This window comes from Micromys minutus (genome assembly GCF_963924665.1).
Source record: "Micromys minutus genome assembly, chromosome: 12".
NCBI lineage: Eukaryota > Metazoa > Chordata > Mammalia > Rodentia > Muridae > Micromys > Micromys minutus.
Window position 1 is genome coordinate 18,129,872 of NC_137981.1, and position 17,832 is coordinate 18,147,703.

General features: G+C 38.6%; 1 protein-coding gene and 1 pseudogene across 2 annotated transcripts in view; both read left to right on the plus strand.

Moving 5' to 3' along the window:
* Positions 1-225: 225 nt before the first annotated feature.
* Positions 226-17,832, plus strand: part of EXOC5 (exocyst complex component 5) — a 42,589-nt gene continuing 24,982 nt past the window's right edge. Inside the window, exons 1-4 of the mRNA XM_080926717.1 lie at positions 226-484; positions 12,232-12,326; positions 13,104-13,251; positions 13,749-13,943. Coding sequence (XP_080782843.1) covers positions 458-484; positions 12,232-12,326; positions 13,104-13,251; positions 13,749-13,943 — 465 coding nt within the window. The 5' untranslated portion in view covers positions 226-457. The remainder of the gene's footprint in view (positions 485-12,231; positions 12,327-13,103; positions 13,252-13,748; positions 13,944-17,832) is intronic.
* On the plus strand, positions 5,902-7,131 carry LOC308428199 (caspase activity and apoptosis inhibitor 1-like; annotated as a pseudogene). The gene is made up of 2 exons: positions 5,902-6,295; positions 6,700-7,131. The product of its transcript is annotated as a caspase activity and apoptosis inhibitor 1-like (transcript).

Sequence of the window (17,832 nt, forward strand, 5' to 3'; positions counted from 1 at the left end):
CAGTAAAACACACCTCAGAAGGTCTTGAGAACCTGCACCCGGAATCTCAAGGGATTGGAATACTCGTATCTCCCACTTCCGGGATGGCGGCCCGCGAGGCTCAAAGCGCGTCACTCGCTCGCAAACGAGTGCCTCCGCGGCCGGCCAGCCGTTCGCTCCTTTCGCCCGCCCCGCGAACTTCGCCGGGCTCGCGCAGCTCCACTTCCGGCGTGCGAGGCGGTGACAATGGGAGCGGCGCGGGCGGCGCTGGGAGGCAGCTGACAGGCGTCCGCGGCTCCGCTTCATGGCCGCTCTCCCGCGCCGCCTTCGCCGTGTGAGGACCGGGGCAGCCCGCAGCGGTGCGCAGCCGGGGCCGGAGGCGCTAGGCCGAGCTGGGACTGGTGAGCGGCGCCTCTGAGGCGCAGCATGTGAAGCGGAGACGGCCTCGAGCGCGGGGCGAGCCTCTCAGCCGGCCGGCATGGCCACGACGGCCGAGCTCTTCGAGGTGGGTCCCGGGGCTCCGCGGGAGGCTGCGGGGGAGGGGTGGGAGCGGGGCGGGCGTCCGCGGGCCCCTGGGCTGCTTCGGGTGGCAGGGCGGCCAGGCGATCTGGCGACGGGACGGGCAGGGTGGGCAGGGCTGACTCGGGAGCCCGGGTCCGGCGAGCCGGGTCCTGCGGTGCGGACTGATCCTCCTGACGGTGCTGCGGGGGTCACAGGGATTGAGACTCTGGGGACTTCTCCGTGCCGACGTAACGACAAGTTTCGGGGCGGCTTTGGGGTGCCAGCCGGCTCGCTGAACAGCCGAAAAGGCTGGGAGGATTCTTCTTTAGGACAATAAAGGCCTACTTAGCCTTACCACCGAAGGGAAGCGACACATCTCACTGACTGCATGTAATTGCTATAGAACCGTCCAGCTGCTAGTTAGAGGATCCTCGGGGTTGTGAGAGGCTGTGGGGGGGCGTTCAGCTGCATTTCTTGGGTATTTCAATATTTACACTTGACAGTTGGATTTTGTGGCGTGTCAGTTTAAGAAGCTGTGAGGGTTGAGATAATGGAGTGGGATTACAAGACAATGAAACAGTATCTCCTTATGTGGAAAAAAAAAATAGACGCGGAGATATGAAGAAAAATGAAGGATACACCATCTCCCCTTTTGGTGCGTGATTACTTCATAGCAACAGAAGTGTAAGTTGTAGAGAACACTGGTTTCCAGTTAAGAATTTCACTCTAGGTGGAAATTGTATGTCCAGTTGGTTTGAACATTAGAATGTTCTGTGGCTTGAATTCTAAATGCCATAGTTTCCATAATAAATCTAACTTTTCACCGTTACTTTTTTTGTTACTGAGCCTTGACTCGTAGTCATCTCTAGCATGGATACTGCATTTGTTCAGAGAACTAGCATGCTTAAATTGTAAGTTGTAATGGAAGCGATTTGAGTAAAGAGTTATAATTACACCCGGGAAAAATGTATTGCTGTTCCTCAGATGTAAATGTCTGGAGGTATATAACATTAGTTTCACTAATTATAAAATTCTGCTATCTGTTCATGTCATGTACACTAGGCTAAGGGAAGTCTTAATACTCTGAAAATGTATTATGTATCCTTAGTCAGGATACTAGGTAGTTCTGTAATTCCTTGTTTCAATTTTTACATCCTACAGGCTTTGAGATCTTTAAATAATACATTTCATGCTTATTATCAGAAAAACATTATACTGTCCTGCTGTTCCGATGAGTTCTCTTAACATTCACTGTTTTCTCTTGGATCATATTGTGTTTTCTTCTTTAAATGCATTCTGTAACTTATGTGTTTTCCTTCCCAGGGATGAAGAAAGGGGAGGGTGGTGAAGAACTCTGTATTTGTTCTCTAGGTCTTGCCATTTAGTGGGGTTGTTAAAGTGGTTTGGCTAAGTGACATCAGTTCTGTGGGAGGGAAAACCAATGGTGGTGCAGTAATCGGAAGGTCCATAGAACACACAGGCATATATATTGATAGGTCCCAACTGGAGTGATCCCACCCTCTCATTTGTAGTAGTTGTTTCAACAAAATTAAAAGCATAGCAATAGTTACAATGAAATAATACCGGTCATGTATAAAGTCTTTGTCTTTTTCTGGCTGTCTGTGAGTCTAACCCTGCAGTAGGCTCTGTTTGTGAATAAGCCTTCATTTTCCAAGTGAAAAGTTGACTTTTTTTAGTATAGAGAAGGAGGAGGAAAAAGGCTCCCAGTGTCTGCTGCCATTTCCTGCAGCCACTGCAACAAATATGGGTTGAAGATTAAGTCAGGCGGTTTCTTTCTCTCCTACTTCCCATTCTAAGTCACAGCTGGAGAACTGGGGGAAACAGGGCAGGATGTAGTCAAGGATATTTTGTTTTTATGCATCCTGGTTTTTATGTACTTCTAAATAGAATTGTACTTTCATTTTCCGCATTAGAGAAATTCAGTGAAAACAAAGTTGAGCTTTGAATCTATGAAATTTCATTGTTAATTCTGCTTTTTGTAAAATCTTATTACTGGTTTAGTGACTCATCCTTTTTTAACTGACAATAAAATCAAACTTTAAATCTTTCCTCAGTTGACAGAATGATTTATTCATAGGTGACTCAGTTATTGCAATAATGCATATCCTGGAAGTTGCCCAGAATACCTTCTTAGTTTATTCCTTGCTGACAGTTCTTTCTGAAGGAATCCGTCTGTGGTGTTTTAAGTAATAAACTCAGGATGGCCTATCTGAACTGAGATTCCTCAGTGGTTTGGATTAATGACATATTCAGCATATTATAACATGGCTGGGGTGATATTCTTCTATTGCTGCCTATATTGCTCTTTTTTATATACTACTGAAGATACTTCTTTGTTGACTGTCTCTCCTGTCATTCTTACTGATTCTTCACATTTCTCTTGGCAGGTTACATTTTATAGGAGAGTTCTTGGTTAAAAACTAGGGCCAGTTATTCAGTCAATAAATATTTTTCAGTACCTGTCAGCTTCAAGATAAAGTGCTAAAATTAACAACACCGAATGTCTCATCAGACATGCCACAGAAAAAGTCTATTCATTGGTTATAAGATCCTGAACTAAAAAATTACAGATGGGGTAGGCAGATGAGTTAACTAATAAACATGGTACAGAGGTAGGTCAGACCCTTATGTCCTAGATTAATTAGGGAAAGTTCCATGTACTAATAGTATCGTAAGTTAGGTATTAATAGATGAGATTAGAAACTTCAAGCAGGAAATTAACTCCAGCTTCTAAGGGGACTGGTATTTAAGAAATACTGAGAATACTGAGGAGAGGGCACCGTGGTGCGTGCATGCTTGCGCGTATGTGTGTGTGTGTGTGTGTGTGTGTGTGTGTGTGTGTGTGTGTGTGTGCGCGCGCGAGCACTTGTGTGTAGAAAGTACTGGTTCAGGACAAGCCTTTGAGATGAGAGGGGAATTTGAGGAAATTTTAAGAAAGCTTGTAAAGGAGCTGCTTTTTCCTAGTAAGTTTATGTGAGTCATATGACTTTAATATTAGTGTGAAGATAATCTGTCATCATTGCTAATATCTGTTCTTGTCATTTGGTAATCCTTCCAAATTGTCTGTTATTGATTGTTTAGCCTAGAAGGTAAAATTATTAAACTAATTTAATGGAGACACAAAAATCAGGATTTGGGGAGGCATTTTGGAAAAGAATAAAAAGAATTTGATTACTGAGAAATTAGTTTATGTGTGAGAAGTTGGGAAAGGAGGTGGTTATTGATATACTAACCACAGCAAAGAAAATTGGTAGGTCTCTTTCAGGGAGAAAAATTGATATGATAATTTTATGTATAAAGTAAGGAGAGAAGGAATATGTTTCAAGTTTATGTTAGACTGGTTTCTAGTGGGTGGTCTGTAATCCTAGTTACTCTAGAAACCACTGCAGGATTATTAGTTCAAGACCATATGGGACAACTTAGATTCTTGTCTCAAAGTAAAAAGCAAAAAGGACTGAAGTTATAACTGAGTGCTTGACTAGCTCAAAGAAGGCACTGAGTTAAATCCCTAGTGTTGAAAAAAGGAGGGAAAATGCATAGGGTAAAGCCAGGTGTTGTAACACATACCTGTAATCAATCCCAGCCATGGGAGGTGGGCAGGAGAATTAGGGATTCAAGGTACACTTGTGGAGAGTGAGCCTGGCTTTGAGTCATTGAATAGTATCTTTTTCCTTTTTGTTTGCTTAGTTTTTGTTTGGTTTGTCTTGTTGCTACTGCTTTAACAATAGATTGCCTAATTTTAAAAGAAATTCGTTTTTCTAAGTGCTTGGAATTGTAACATCAAGTTGTTGGAATCTAGAGAAGGCCTTTTACTCTATCCACAGTAGAAAGGATGGGAGACAGAAGAGAGACTGCAATAAGCTTGTAATATTTGCTTAATGAACTGAACTCCCAGACTCAAGCTCCTTCATAACTGGAATGAATCTATTCATGAAGGTAGAATTTTCATGATCTAAACCTATTGTACCTCATCCCACAACACTACTTCATAGGGGATTACATTTCCAACACTTTTGGGGTAACATTCAAAGCTAGGAGTTGTGTGATGAGGGAGAAGGCAGCGTCCTGTAGAGTAAGCTACAAGACCACGTTCAGTAGCTGGAGTGACTTGAGCTGGAGAAGGTTGAAAAGTGGATAGGAGTTTACAGAGAATGTGAACTCAATTGGGATTTCTTAGGGAAGTTTCTGCATAAAAGGAAGCAGTGTTTTAATGATTTCTTGGCAGAAATAAGCATCGTAATTGTAAGGGAAATAGACAAAAGGCAGTAATTGAATTTATAGTTTTGTTGGCCTAAAGGAATACGGAAATACTTGACTGAAATTTCCTATTTTTTCATCTAAATTGTGGGGGAATTACTCTAGTTTCTTTGAGTTTGTGGGCCGTTGACACACATTACATCTATTTTGGGGGTAGTAGTATAGGAAAATTAATGTTGATTTGATTTGTGTCAGTGGATTTGTCTTCTTGATTAAAATAGGTAATTTCCAAGAGATTTTCAGTAGGGATGAGCACAAATGCCGTGCTCTTTCAGTTGCTAGTTTTTAGAGAATGTGAAACCACTTTACACAGTGGCCAATTATACGGAATTAAATATAATGTGAGAGCACATTATACATATATATATATATATATATATATATATATATATAAACTATATACATATATATGTATATAGTATATATGTAATAAATATAATGTGCTTCGACTTTTGTTGCAGCTTTGCTGGATCAAAAAATTTACTATAGCCAAACAAAAGGTGTAATAAAAACCTTTGTTGGGTTTATAAAATTCTAAAAGATTGTCTGCTTGTTCGTTTGTTTTGTGAGAAGCCTTTTGGGAGGACATGGCTTGTTTTCTCTATAACACCAACCTGGTTTTTAACTGCATGATTTCTATTTTCACTTTGGCACCTAACGGACATCTGCAGTATTATGATGCGTGCAGAACAAAACTCTTGTTTTCTTATTCCCTTACCCATCTCCTTCCCTGGTCTCTTCCAACTCAGTAAAAAGTACTACTGCAGAGTTGTTCAGGCCATAAACCTTTAAGAAAATTCCCTTTTTCTTCTTTCTCTTCACTTCCATCCCTTCAGCAATATATAAATGCCTCGCTTAAAATTATAGGAAGCCAAGCCTGCGACAGCAGCGCGGGCCGCTACAGAAGCGGAGTTCTGTTGCTGCAGACAGATGGCCTACTGTCGTTGATGGTTGCAGCACGAGGACCATGACGGGGAAGAAGTCTTCTCAGGAGAAGCGGTGCAAGTGGAGTGGGTAGGAGGCAGCCACGCACTTGCAGCCCCGAACTGGTGCCCGTGTTGAGCGGGAGCGGTGGCTGATGGAGGATCACCTGCTGCAGGACAAGTGTGGCGGGCACGGAATGAAGCAAGCACCCCCAGCGTCTTGGGCTCCCTGCAGCAGGAAACCAAGTATCTTTTACCAAGTCTGGAAAAAGAATTACTCTTGGCAGAGCACAGTGAACTTAAAGAAGGTGGCGTGGATCTGACCATCTCATTAAAACCTGTTAGTTTCTATATATCAGACAAAAGAAATGCTGTGGCAGTGCTGTAGTATAATAGGAGAAAGGAAGCCACAGAAGATGCTCCCTGGTGTGCTGAAGAACTGTTCAGTAGAAGAAATTCATAAACCATGCCAGGAACAATTAGAGTTCCTCTCTGGAAAAAAAAAATCTTGATTCTTGAGGGTGACAATGGTTTGGACTCTGATATGAAAGAGCAGGCAGATGATGGCTGTTAGATGGCATCTGACTTAGTCAGTCAGCAAGATACCTGCCTTAGTCAGGGTTTCTATTCCTGCACAAACATCATGACCAAGAAGCAAGTTGGGGAGGAAAGGGTTTATTCAGCTTACACTTCCACATTACTGTTCATCACCAAAGGAAGTCAGGACTGGAACTCAAGCAGGTCAGGAAGCAGGAGCTGATGCAGAGGCCATGGAGGGATGTCACTTACTGGCTTGCTTCCCCTGGCTTGCTCAGCCTGCTCTCTTATAGAACCCAGGTCTACCAGCCCAGGGATGGCACCACCCACAATGGGCTGGGCCCTCCCCCCTTGATCACTAGTTGAGAAAATGCCTTACAGCTGGACCTCATGGAGGCATTTCCTCAAGGGAGGCTCCTTTCTCAAGTCCAGCTTGTGTCAAGGTGACACAAAACCAGCCAGTACAATAATACCTGTGTAGATTCTACATCGTCCCTGAGAGAGAACAAATCAGAAGGCTTGGAATCAAAACAAGGCAATAGGAAGACAGAGAAGTACTCAGTATAAATGCAGATGCTTATGACAGTGATATAGAAGGCCTAAACAATGAAGAAGCTGCTGCCACCGCTGCCCCTGCTGAAACTGCTGCTGCTGCTGCTGCTGCTGCTTCAGAGGTCCCAGAAAATACAGTCCAGATTGAAGCTGGTCAGATAGATGCCCTGGAGAGAGAGAGATAGAAAATCTGTGAAGGAGATTTTGGGACTGGCTGAGTCTAGCCCAAAGGAACCCAAAGCGGCCACCCTGACTGTTCCTCCATCAGATGTTCAGCCTTCTGGAGCTTCTAGAACTTGAAATGAGGGCAAAAGCAATTAAGGCTCTTATGAAAGCTGGTGTTATAAAAAAGCCAGTCTAGTTTTCTGACTTGAATATTATGTGTGTTTGAATGAAGCTATGTCATATAATTTTGTATCTGATGTTTATTTCTCATGTAAAACTTATTAGGTAAACACATCTTAGGCTGAAAGTACATATATATTTTTTTACTTTTATATTATAGATTATAGATGAATATTTAAATTCATGACATATATGGTTGGATACCCTGGACATTTCTTTTAGTTAATGTCTGTAAATTGATATCTTAAAAGCCAACAGGAAGGACCCAATATTTTTTTCCTTTATTTTTAAAAGTTTGGGTAACAAACTCAAAAGCTTTAAGAAAGATTGACCAAGCATGCTTCTCTTAAGGCTATCTGTGTTTTTCAATAGAGTATTATTGCATTATTGTTCTTAGATTTGTAAGAAAGTTTAAGCAGTTTTGTGTATATAGACTTTTAAGATACGTACTGTTGGAGGATGCCTTTTTGTGGATGTGATTTTCCTAGCTAAAATCGTAACGAACTGTTTTGTAAGGCTCAGAGATCAATCTTGCTTTAAAAGCTTTTTTAATAAAGAAAAAAATCAATGTAGGGCTATATTTTTTTAACAGTGTAAAGTTAATTTGTTCATGTTAAATTCCAGCAACAAGCCATTTTGACATATATTTGGTCTTTTGGTCACATTTTTTTCTTCAGTAAAATAAAACAAAACAAAACAAATTTACATTCCAAGTTATCAGGAAAGGGATACTATGATACAGGGTTTTGTTTGATGTCATTGTTAGAAAAGCTGATGTATAATTGCATAAATCAAGATAATAAAAGGCTGCTATTCTGGATATGAAGACTTGATACTTTTTCAAAAGCAAAATTGATTTTAAGTTGATGTTATAATTGAACTAATTTTGTATACTTTTTAATAAATAAATTAGCACCTTAAAAAAAAAAAAGGAAGCCATTTCTCAGCACCCTGCTTTCTGCCACTTTCATCTCCTGACAGTGTTGTCGGTTGTGTCCTCTTAAAAGCAAATACTGTGGCAGTTTATTATGCAGCACATTTATTTGAAGGTACCCTTGAGGGGAAGAGGTAGGGTGAGGAAGTAAGATAGAACATTTGTAAAAGTGAATAACTGTGGCAGTGTGCAGTGTTGGTAACACCTGTGTGGGAAATTACAAAATTAAAATGATCTGTCACTTTGGTTTTGATCAGACAGACCATGCCTTTATATACCTGTCTCAGTCATTGGAAATGTCTTACATGAAGAAAGGTATGATAGTCAGTGAAATGCCCCTCAGCTGCCGAGGGGATCTCTGAGAGCACCACCAGGTAAAAGCACTCCTACCGGCTCAAGCAAGTCCCAAAGCTGGAAGACACATCACAATCTACAATAGGCCACTCTTGTTACTAGTTTCTGTACCATATTCATTTGATTGACAGATCCTCCAGCGTCCTAATTCAGTCTCATTATTAAGAATAAATTTCGGGTCTCCATGTGGTAGGTAGATGGTTTCAAATTGCATTTGAGCCCGTGTCTTTTCTCTGTGAGCATTCTAATTCCATCTTACTTTTAGATAATACTCTTACTAGTTTTACTGTCTAAACTAGTTGACATAGTCTTCTTAGGCTATTTTTTGTGACATATATTGATTGAGGGAATTGATCTTCCCAACAGAATTTTTTGTGTGACACATACATACTAGTCTGTGCCTTACTGTACTAGAATCTCTGCTTCCCTTTGAGGGTCACAAGTGAGGTGGAGGCCAGAGGTGGGCATCAGATCGCTTGGAACTGGAGTTACAGGCTAGTTTTGAGTTGACACAGAGCTGTAAACGGAACACAGGTCCTCTGGAAGAACAGTGAGCACTCTTAACTGCTGAGCCATCTTTCCGGCACATTTAATGCAGTTCCTACTTCCTTTTGGCTTAGGCAAAAGCATTCCTCCTTTGGTACCATGATCTTTCACTGCAGACATGAGACGTGAACAAATTAGCAAATAGAATAGGCTGGGTAGTTTGTACTTTACTTTTTATTCCTACTCCCTTCATTGTAGGTCTAGTTCATCTATTATAATAAATCCAAATCCAAGTCCTCTGTTCCCATGCTTATCTCTTATCTGACCATTATTGAAAGACTACAATACAGTAAAGATAATCCCTCAGAAATTATGTTGATATTTTATTAAGGAATTAAAACAGCACCTTCTTGGGTTAATTTGACCAAGAGCGAGCCGAAATTTCAGTTCCCTACGTTTCTCCCTGTGTCTGTAGTCTGGTTACTGGCCTACCTATCTGTAATCTTTCTGTTACTTGTAAGTTGTGCCTTGTGTCTGTTTTGTCCCCAGATCTGTGCCTGTTCCTAACAAGGAAGGGGCTTTGTTCTGCATTTATTGAAAAGCACAGAAAACACGGCATGTGAACACGATTAGAGATACTTTCCCAGAAATCTCTAACAGAGTTTTACGAGAGAAGTGATGTCACTGACCCCAAATGACTCTTAATAACAATCACTACTGCCAACAGACATCGTCACACAGTATCCAGATTGCTTCCAACCTTTATGGTGGACAGTAGATGCTTCCAACCTCTTGGTTGCTCTCAGCAAATGATTACCACAACACACATGCAGATACATTTCTTTGGGTCAGGGTAGAAGGCTTCCTAATTTAAGATTAAAACTATGTTCAGCTTAGGTTGTAAGATCTGATTGCATGAGCAATCCAAGGCAAATTGAGTCTTAAATGATCTCAAGACTCTTTATTAACTTTGGTTGAGGGCTGCCAAATGTTAAGCCTTGTTTTAAAAGTGTATTTATTTATTATATCTAAGTACACTCACTGTAGCTGTCCTCAGACACATCAGAAGAGGGCATCAGGTCTCATTACAGATGGTTGTGAGCCACCATGTGGTTGCTTGGAATTGAACTCAGGACCTCTGGAAGAGCAGGCAGTGCTCTAACCGTTGAGCCATATGTCCAGCCCCTATGTTAAGCCTTTTTGAGTGAGATATTTTCATAAGAATGTAGCACAACACTGTCAGTATTGCTCATATATTTATGTGTTTTCTCATTAGGTACTATATGTTTATAATTTTTGTATCTTCTTGGTAATTGGAACCTTTATAATTGTCTCTTGTAACTTGTTTTAAATTCTAAGTCCTCTTTTTTTGTTAGTATTGTATTCTTGTGGAATTTCAATTCTCATCCCTTCACTTTGAGTCTTTTGCAAACAGCATGTAGTTAGGTCATATTTTTGGTCCTCTGCCAATCTCTGGAAAGTTACACTGAAAAGTTACTCTGGAAAGTAGCTGCTAATGAAAAAGGACTAATGCAATTTGCTGTTTTCTTTCTGTATAACCATATAGCTTTTGCCCTTAATTTCTGGCCTGTTTTATTTCAGTTAATAATTTGTTGTAAAACCTTTAATTCTTTGTTCATTTATTTTTGTGTGTATTCTATAGAATTTTGTTTTTACTATGAGGACTGTGTTTGATTTTTTTTTTATCACACTAATTTGAATCTATATCGGCTTAAATTCAATGTTACTAGCAGTGTTCCACACTCATCTCATTTATTGTTGATGTCACAAAATTACCTTTACCTATTGTGTGCCCCAAGTGTAAGTTTATAACCTTGAAATATATTAATCTCTTAAATTTTGTGCAAAGCAAAATATCAAGTTGTACCTAGAGTTATTATTGTTTAGACTAACGTACCTGTTAATTTACCTTTATTAGAACTTTTGTTTCATGTGTTTTTAGGTTATTAGTGCCCATTTATTTCACCTTATATTCTGGGCAGGTCTAGTGGTAACACACTTATTTCTATCTGTCTGTCTGTCTATCTATTTGTCTATGTTTTAAATCTAGGAACATTTTTTAAAAGATTTATTTATGTATATGAGTATACTGTAGTTGTCTTTAGACACACCAGACAGAAGAAGGCACCAGATCACAACCAGATGCTTTTGGGCCACCATGTGGTTGTCGGGAATTGAACTCACGACCTCTGGAAGAGCCATCTCTCCAGCCCTTAAATCCAGAAACATTTTAATTTCTCCTTTGCTTTTGAATGCTAATGTTGCTGGGTATAGAATTCCTTGACAATTTTTTGTTTAGCACTTTGAACTGATTGACATTGGCTTCCAGTGTGATAAGAAACGCTGCTAATAATCTTAGGGAACTCTGTGACCTCATTCTTTCATGCTACCTTTATAAGTCTTTGCCCTTCAGAAGTTTGAAAGTGCTGGGATTGCAGGCGTGCATTATTGCCTAACATGCATATTTACTAGTTTTGATTGGACCTTCTTTCTACTTCGGTAACTTAAACAGCTGTAATATAATAATGCTTTTTCTGAGAAAATTTAATATGCTTGTTATCAGTGTGTATGTTTTCTTTTTTCATTGAATGTTGCTTTATGTGATTTTTTTAATAGAACATAGCTTCTCATCTAAGTTTACCTACTATGTTAAGTACAGTTTCATTAAGACAGGGCATGCTATGCAACCAAGACTGGCCTTGAATTTGTTATCATGGTGCCTTAATCTCCAAGTGATCGGAGAACAGAATTATGGGGTTAAAGATCTGAGTGTTTGTAACACCGTTGGTTTTACCCAAAGAGCTACCATCTGTCTTCTTTAAAGGTTATATCTGTTAACATTTTTAACAGTAATGAAAGTGCAAATTTCAGTTTTCTTTTTGCTGCATTGAGCTCTGTAGTTAAGATATGTTTCTTTGCTTCTTAGGTGAAAAAGTAATAGTAAGTGGCTGGATGCCATGTGGCACTGCTCTTTAACCCCACAGTTTCAGAGCAGCCAAGGCTACGTAGTGATGTACTAGTCCCCTCTTCCCTGTCTCTGCTCCCTTCCCTGAAGAGAGATGACTTGACTTTGATTGGTATAAAGCTATACATGTGCTTTGGTTTTGGTTTGGAATGTTTGTTGGTTGGTTGGTTTTGTTTTTTAATAAATTACCTTCTATGTCCTTTCTTCATTTTCTATTGGTTCCTCTAGCTAGTCAGTAATACTGTTCTAGTATTTTAGCATCCCTCTTTTTTAAAAATAATTGCCTTTATATACTGAAGATTTTTAAAAAACAACAACAAAACCCTTTTTTAAAATATGCTTATTCTGTGAACCAGGAGCCTTTTGTGGCTGATGAGTACATTGAACGTCTCGTGTGGAGGACCCCGGGAGGTGGTTCTAGGGGTGGACCTGAAGCTTTTGATCCTAAAAGGTAAACTTAAAAAAAAAGTCTCAATATAATACTACAAATTGTTTAAAATAGAGATGACTATTATGGAATTCTTTGAGTATTCATATAAAATGATTTTAATTAACAGTTTGTTCCTAGCTCAAAAAATTTTCTTAGCGGCTTCAGAAGTGTGAAATTGTGTTTTTCTTCAGCATTTTAGCTGATTGGATAAAAGGATTTTATCCTTTATTAAGAATGTAATTTTTCTACTTAGCATTAACTTAGAAAGGGCAGGTTAGACTTCTGGGTATGGCAGTGTGCCTGTAATCTCAGTGCTGTAGAGGCTGAGGCTAGGTTGTGGGTTGGAGGTTAGCTTAGAATACATAACAAATTAATAATAATAAAAAGTTGACTATGTTCTTTTAAATGTAATAGGTGTAAATCATGGAAACAGTCACCAAAATCTATAATGTATACAATTTTTGTTGTACATTTGTCTTTTTGAATTTTAAATAAAGTAGGACTTATATGGATATTTAATGGGAATTTGTTGAGGTTTTGATTTACCTTAGAGATAATATATTGCAAAGTCAATAACAGCTGGCTATATTTCCAAATGCTATGTATTGCTTATGTCGCATGACCTGCTCTAAGTGAAAAGAAAGTTATGATACTAAATAAATTGCAACAAGATGCTGTAAAGAAAATGAATATGCTTGTCCCTCTCTCAAAGGACTGTCACTAAAACCTTCCTAAAGCTGGTCTGTTCCTTATGGTTAATAATAGGCAAATTGATTGTACTATTATTTCCTCTATTAGGTTATTAGAAGAATTTGTGAATCATATTCAAGAACTACAGATAATGGATGAAAGGATTCAAAGGAAAGTGGAGAAATTAGAACAGCAGTGTCAAAAGGAAGCAAAGGAGTTTGCTAAGAAGGTACAGGAGCTGCAGAAAAGCAACCAGGTATACACTTAGCTGAGAAATGAGTAGTGTATAGACTGTAACATCTTCCAACTCTCTGGTCCTGTGGAGTAAAATATTGATATATTGTTACTGCCTAGTGTTGGCATTGGCATGCTACTAGATGGGTTCAGAATCCCAGCACTACCCTTTTCAGATTAGGGTGGTAGATGCTTGAGAGTGACCCTTGTTTCACCTCTTAATTGAACAAGCTTTCACAGGAATGACTAGTCCATAGTCTTCACACCATTTTGGGCTTTGGGGGGCCTGTGCTCTAACAGTAAGGAACTTGGTTAAGTGTTTTTAGATTGTGTCATGCTAGTGGGTATGAATTGCTTCGTGGTCCTCTTACATAAGTCTTGTTATTGTTAGTAGTAGTGAGGTTGGTATGTGATCTGCCATTAATGCCATGAGTTTACTTTATGCAAGTTTACTTTAAATAGGTACTATGTTACAAACTTAATTCTCTGATTGTATTTTCTCTATGTACAAATCTCTAGGTTGCTTTCCAACATTTCCAAGAACTGGATGAGCACATTAGCTATGTAGCTACCAAAGTGTGTCACCTTGGAGACCAGTTGGAAGGGGTAAACACACCTAGGCAGCGTGCAGTGGAGGCGCAGAAATTGATGAAATACTTTAATGAGTTCCTAGATGGAGAATTGAAATCTGATGTTTTTACAAATTCTGAAAAGGTAAGCATTGCCAAAAGAAATAATCAAATTTTAATTGGTTTGCCTTGTATTTTTAAAAAGATCTATTTATATGTAGGGGATGCAGATACCTGTGTACAGTTGCCTTGCATTTTTATGAAGTTACAACTAGTTTGTAAGTGCTGACGTAACTGTATTTTTAAGTGTCTCTTTGTCTTTTAATTATTGATGAAATTCATGTAGTTTTTAATAGTTATATATTATTAGGTAATAGAGCTGACCTACAGTGGTGGTGAGCTGAAGTGTCTTACTGTAAAGGAACCTACAAGTCCTAGTTTTTATCTCCTTGAATAAAGATCCCTTTTAAAGAATTAAAGCAGCTCAGATCATGGTTGTTGAAAACTCTGAGTTGGTCATATTATTCTTGTCATGTCATAGTTACCTAATCATCATCTGAAGGTACATATGGTGTATAAATCTTGTTATGCAGTCTTGAAAGTAGGCGATGTGGCTTGCTCTCCTCCCATCAGGAAAACATCAAAATGTATGAGAAAAAGTCATCTTTGTGAATCATGTAGCCCACTAATATGTTGAATATAGCCTTAGAGATTTAATCCAAATTTACTGTGTAGAACACCAGATTATAAGACATTAAAAACTAAGTGTTAAGGGCCTTTGCTTTGAATTGAGCAGCATTTTTATGAGTTGGACTCTATAAAAGCCAAAAGGGTTATGATTTTTAGATGTAAAAATGATTACATGTGTGTAGAAATCTCTCTAAAGAAAGAGCGTTTAAAAGATCGAATTTCAAAAATTATAGAATAGTCCTGATAAATATCAAGAAAAGTGATGCTTAAGAATTTGTCAAATACTGGTAGTATTGTTTTATATTTATTCAAGGGTATATGTAGGACTTGAACAGTAAATTGCACGTCAGGTCTGGAATTGTAAAGCCTTTTTTTCCTAAATATTAATAACTATAGCATGAAAGTTTATTATTTTATTTATTGTTGTTATTATTTATTGTATTATTTGTATTTACTAATTTAATAATGATAATAATAATAGTAATGGCAATTATTATTATTATTATTATTATTATTATTATTACTACTACTACTTTACTATTATTATTATTATTATATAAAGTAAAAAGAAAATCTCAATAAGACGAAACAAGAGGGAAATGAGCCAAAGAAAAACCTGAAGAAACGCATACAGATTTAGAAAACACACATTCACAACACATATAGAAATTCCATAAAAACACAAAACTGGAACCATAATATATACACAAAGGACCTATAAGATTAAAAGACAAAAGGCCCTAACAAAGCATTATGGGACAGAGAACCTTTAAAATGCTATTGAGTTTATTTTGTGTTGGCCATTACTGCTGAACATGGGCCTGGTCTTAAGAATGGTGTGTATACACAGTGAGAATCCATTAGAAAAGGTGATTTTTTTTCATAAGCAATTATCAAGTGGAGATAGCTTCTGGGTTAGGCTGTGGGCATGTCCACTCCCTCTCAGCCCAGGGCTACCATCAGGCCCATCCCTGTCAAGGCCTTGTATGTGCTATCACAGTTTCTGTGAATTCACATGTGGATCAGTCCTGCAGTGTTTAGAAGGCCATGTTTCCTTAGTGTCTTCCATCCTCACCCGCTCCTACGATCTTTCTGCCTCTCCTGCAGGGTTCCCTGAGCCTAAGGGGAGAGAAATGATGGAGACATCCATTAGGACAGTTCTCCAAGGTCTTTCACTCTACTCTGTGTCCAGTTGTGGGTGGGGATTAGTTGTCATTAGTGTAGGAGAAAGCATGCGTGCATGATGGCTGAGTGAGGCGTTGACGTACGGATTTAGCAGAGCATCTTTAGCTGCCATTCGTTGCTGTGTTCTTTAGAAGCTCAGGATGGTAATTTAGAATCTTAGAAAGAAGAATCTATGTTTATATTGACTGATTTTTAAAAACTGAACTTATGCCTATTTAAACTTTAAAAATCTTAAATTACCCTCAATGACATAGCTTTTGATGTTACTGTTCTCTATTAATCTTTTTAGGTTTTAATAGAAAGAAAATAGCCTTTACATAGTTAATATCTTTCTTGGTTACTAAGAGGTCTGTAATTGGAGACCCATGGTATTTAAGTTAGTTTCTCTCCTTTGCTTCACTCTCATATCTGTCTCAGTTTCTATTGTTGTTTTGGCTAGTGTGTTCTATATTTTATCCTGCTTTTCCCATTTGCCTTGTTTTGTCTTATCTCTTTGTTACTGCTTAGTAATGAAGAATCATCATTTTTTTGGCTTGGAATTGTAACAGCTAGCCATATGTTAAGAATGCATATGTGGGGTGGTGAGAATTGCCTTAATGGTTAAGAGAGCACAAAGTTTGTCTTGCAGAAGACAAAGGTTCTGTTCCCAGCATCCTCATGGGTGGCTGACAGCCATTCATATTTCCAGTTCCAGGGAGTCCAACACCCTTTTCTGGCCTTTATGGACACCAAGCATATATGTAGTACACATGCAGGCAAAGGTCATACACATAAAATTAAGTAGTTCATATGTGATGTTAGATTGAAAAGTATTAAGTAAATTTCTGGCTACCTCAGTTTCAGGATTTCTTTCCCAATGGAAAGAAAAGGAAAATCACTCACATAGCTCTAGGGAGATTTGATTGTAGGAGGAATTAGAATTAGATGAAATGCCAAGCATATCAAATTACTATTTTCTTCTTGTGTGTGTGCACTCGCGCGTGTCCCTCCCTTATTCTAACTATATATATTGAGCAAAGTTTTCAGTCTTGTAGGGATATTATCATTTTTTCTTTAAATCTGTTTTATGTTTATTTCTCTTTACATGTATGTATGTATGTTTCCTTCTTTTCCTTTCTTAAGACAAATTCTCATGTAGTGCAGGCTGTCCTCACACTCTATACAGAGCCAAAGATGACTTTGAATTTCTGATCTTGCATCTCCTAGGTGCTGGGTACAGTGTGCATCACGACACTGGTTTTTATAGGGTGCTGGGGATAATAAAACTCAGCAAACGCTCCACAGATGGAGCTACACCTTATTCTTGCACTAGTATCTTAGCGCTTTTTTGTGTTTACCTGATAAACATTGTAAACTGTTTTAAACTGCTCAATGCTAACTGTTTATGAGATGTTGTTTTGGTGTCTTTTTGTATTTAGTGATGCATATTTTAAGTGATACTGTAATCTGTAGGGCTATTTATACTTTAAATGAGGATTCAATAAAAACACCTTGTAAAAAACAGAAGTGTGGACCTTCTACTACTACATTAAGCAATGTTTCCAAACAACATACTTTCTGAAAGGAGTAAGAGCAAACAACACCCTGATGAAGGCAGAGCTGGATATTAGCAGTGTTCTGAAGAGGATGCTGATGAGGAAAAATGATGGGTGTTGTTGTCAGACTGCATGGCATGGGGGATAGTGAGACTGGAAGACACCTGCTGAATCAGACAGGAGAGGTCTGAAGCAGGAATGCTACTGTGCACTGCCCTGTGGAATAAGCAAGAACAAGCCTTGCCACTATCCCTTGCCAGAGATAACAGAAGCACTTAGAGAAGTCTATACTAATGTTCCTAGTCCTTTCAAGGTTAAGTGACTCTTCTTTTAATGTCTTCATTAAAAGACTTCATAGTTTAAGACTATGAATTATCACAAATCAGCTATTAAATTGTGCCAAAATGGAAGTACTAAACAGCAATTTAAAGGAAAAAGTGGCCCCTATATGACTCCCCTGTATTGATTCATAAACATAAATGCCTACATTTAAAGATTTTTAGAAACCTTGCCTAAGTTTCTTGGTTCAACTTGAAAAAGTGAATACTTGAAAATATATACATATTTTTCTACTATATTTCACTCAAGATACTATATTAAACTTCTGTCTTTGCTTTTTTGTGC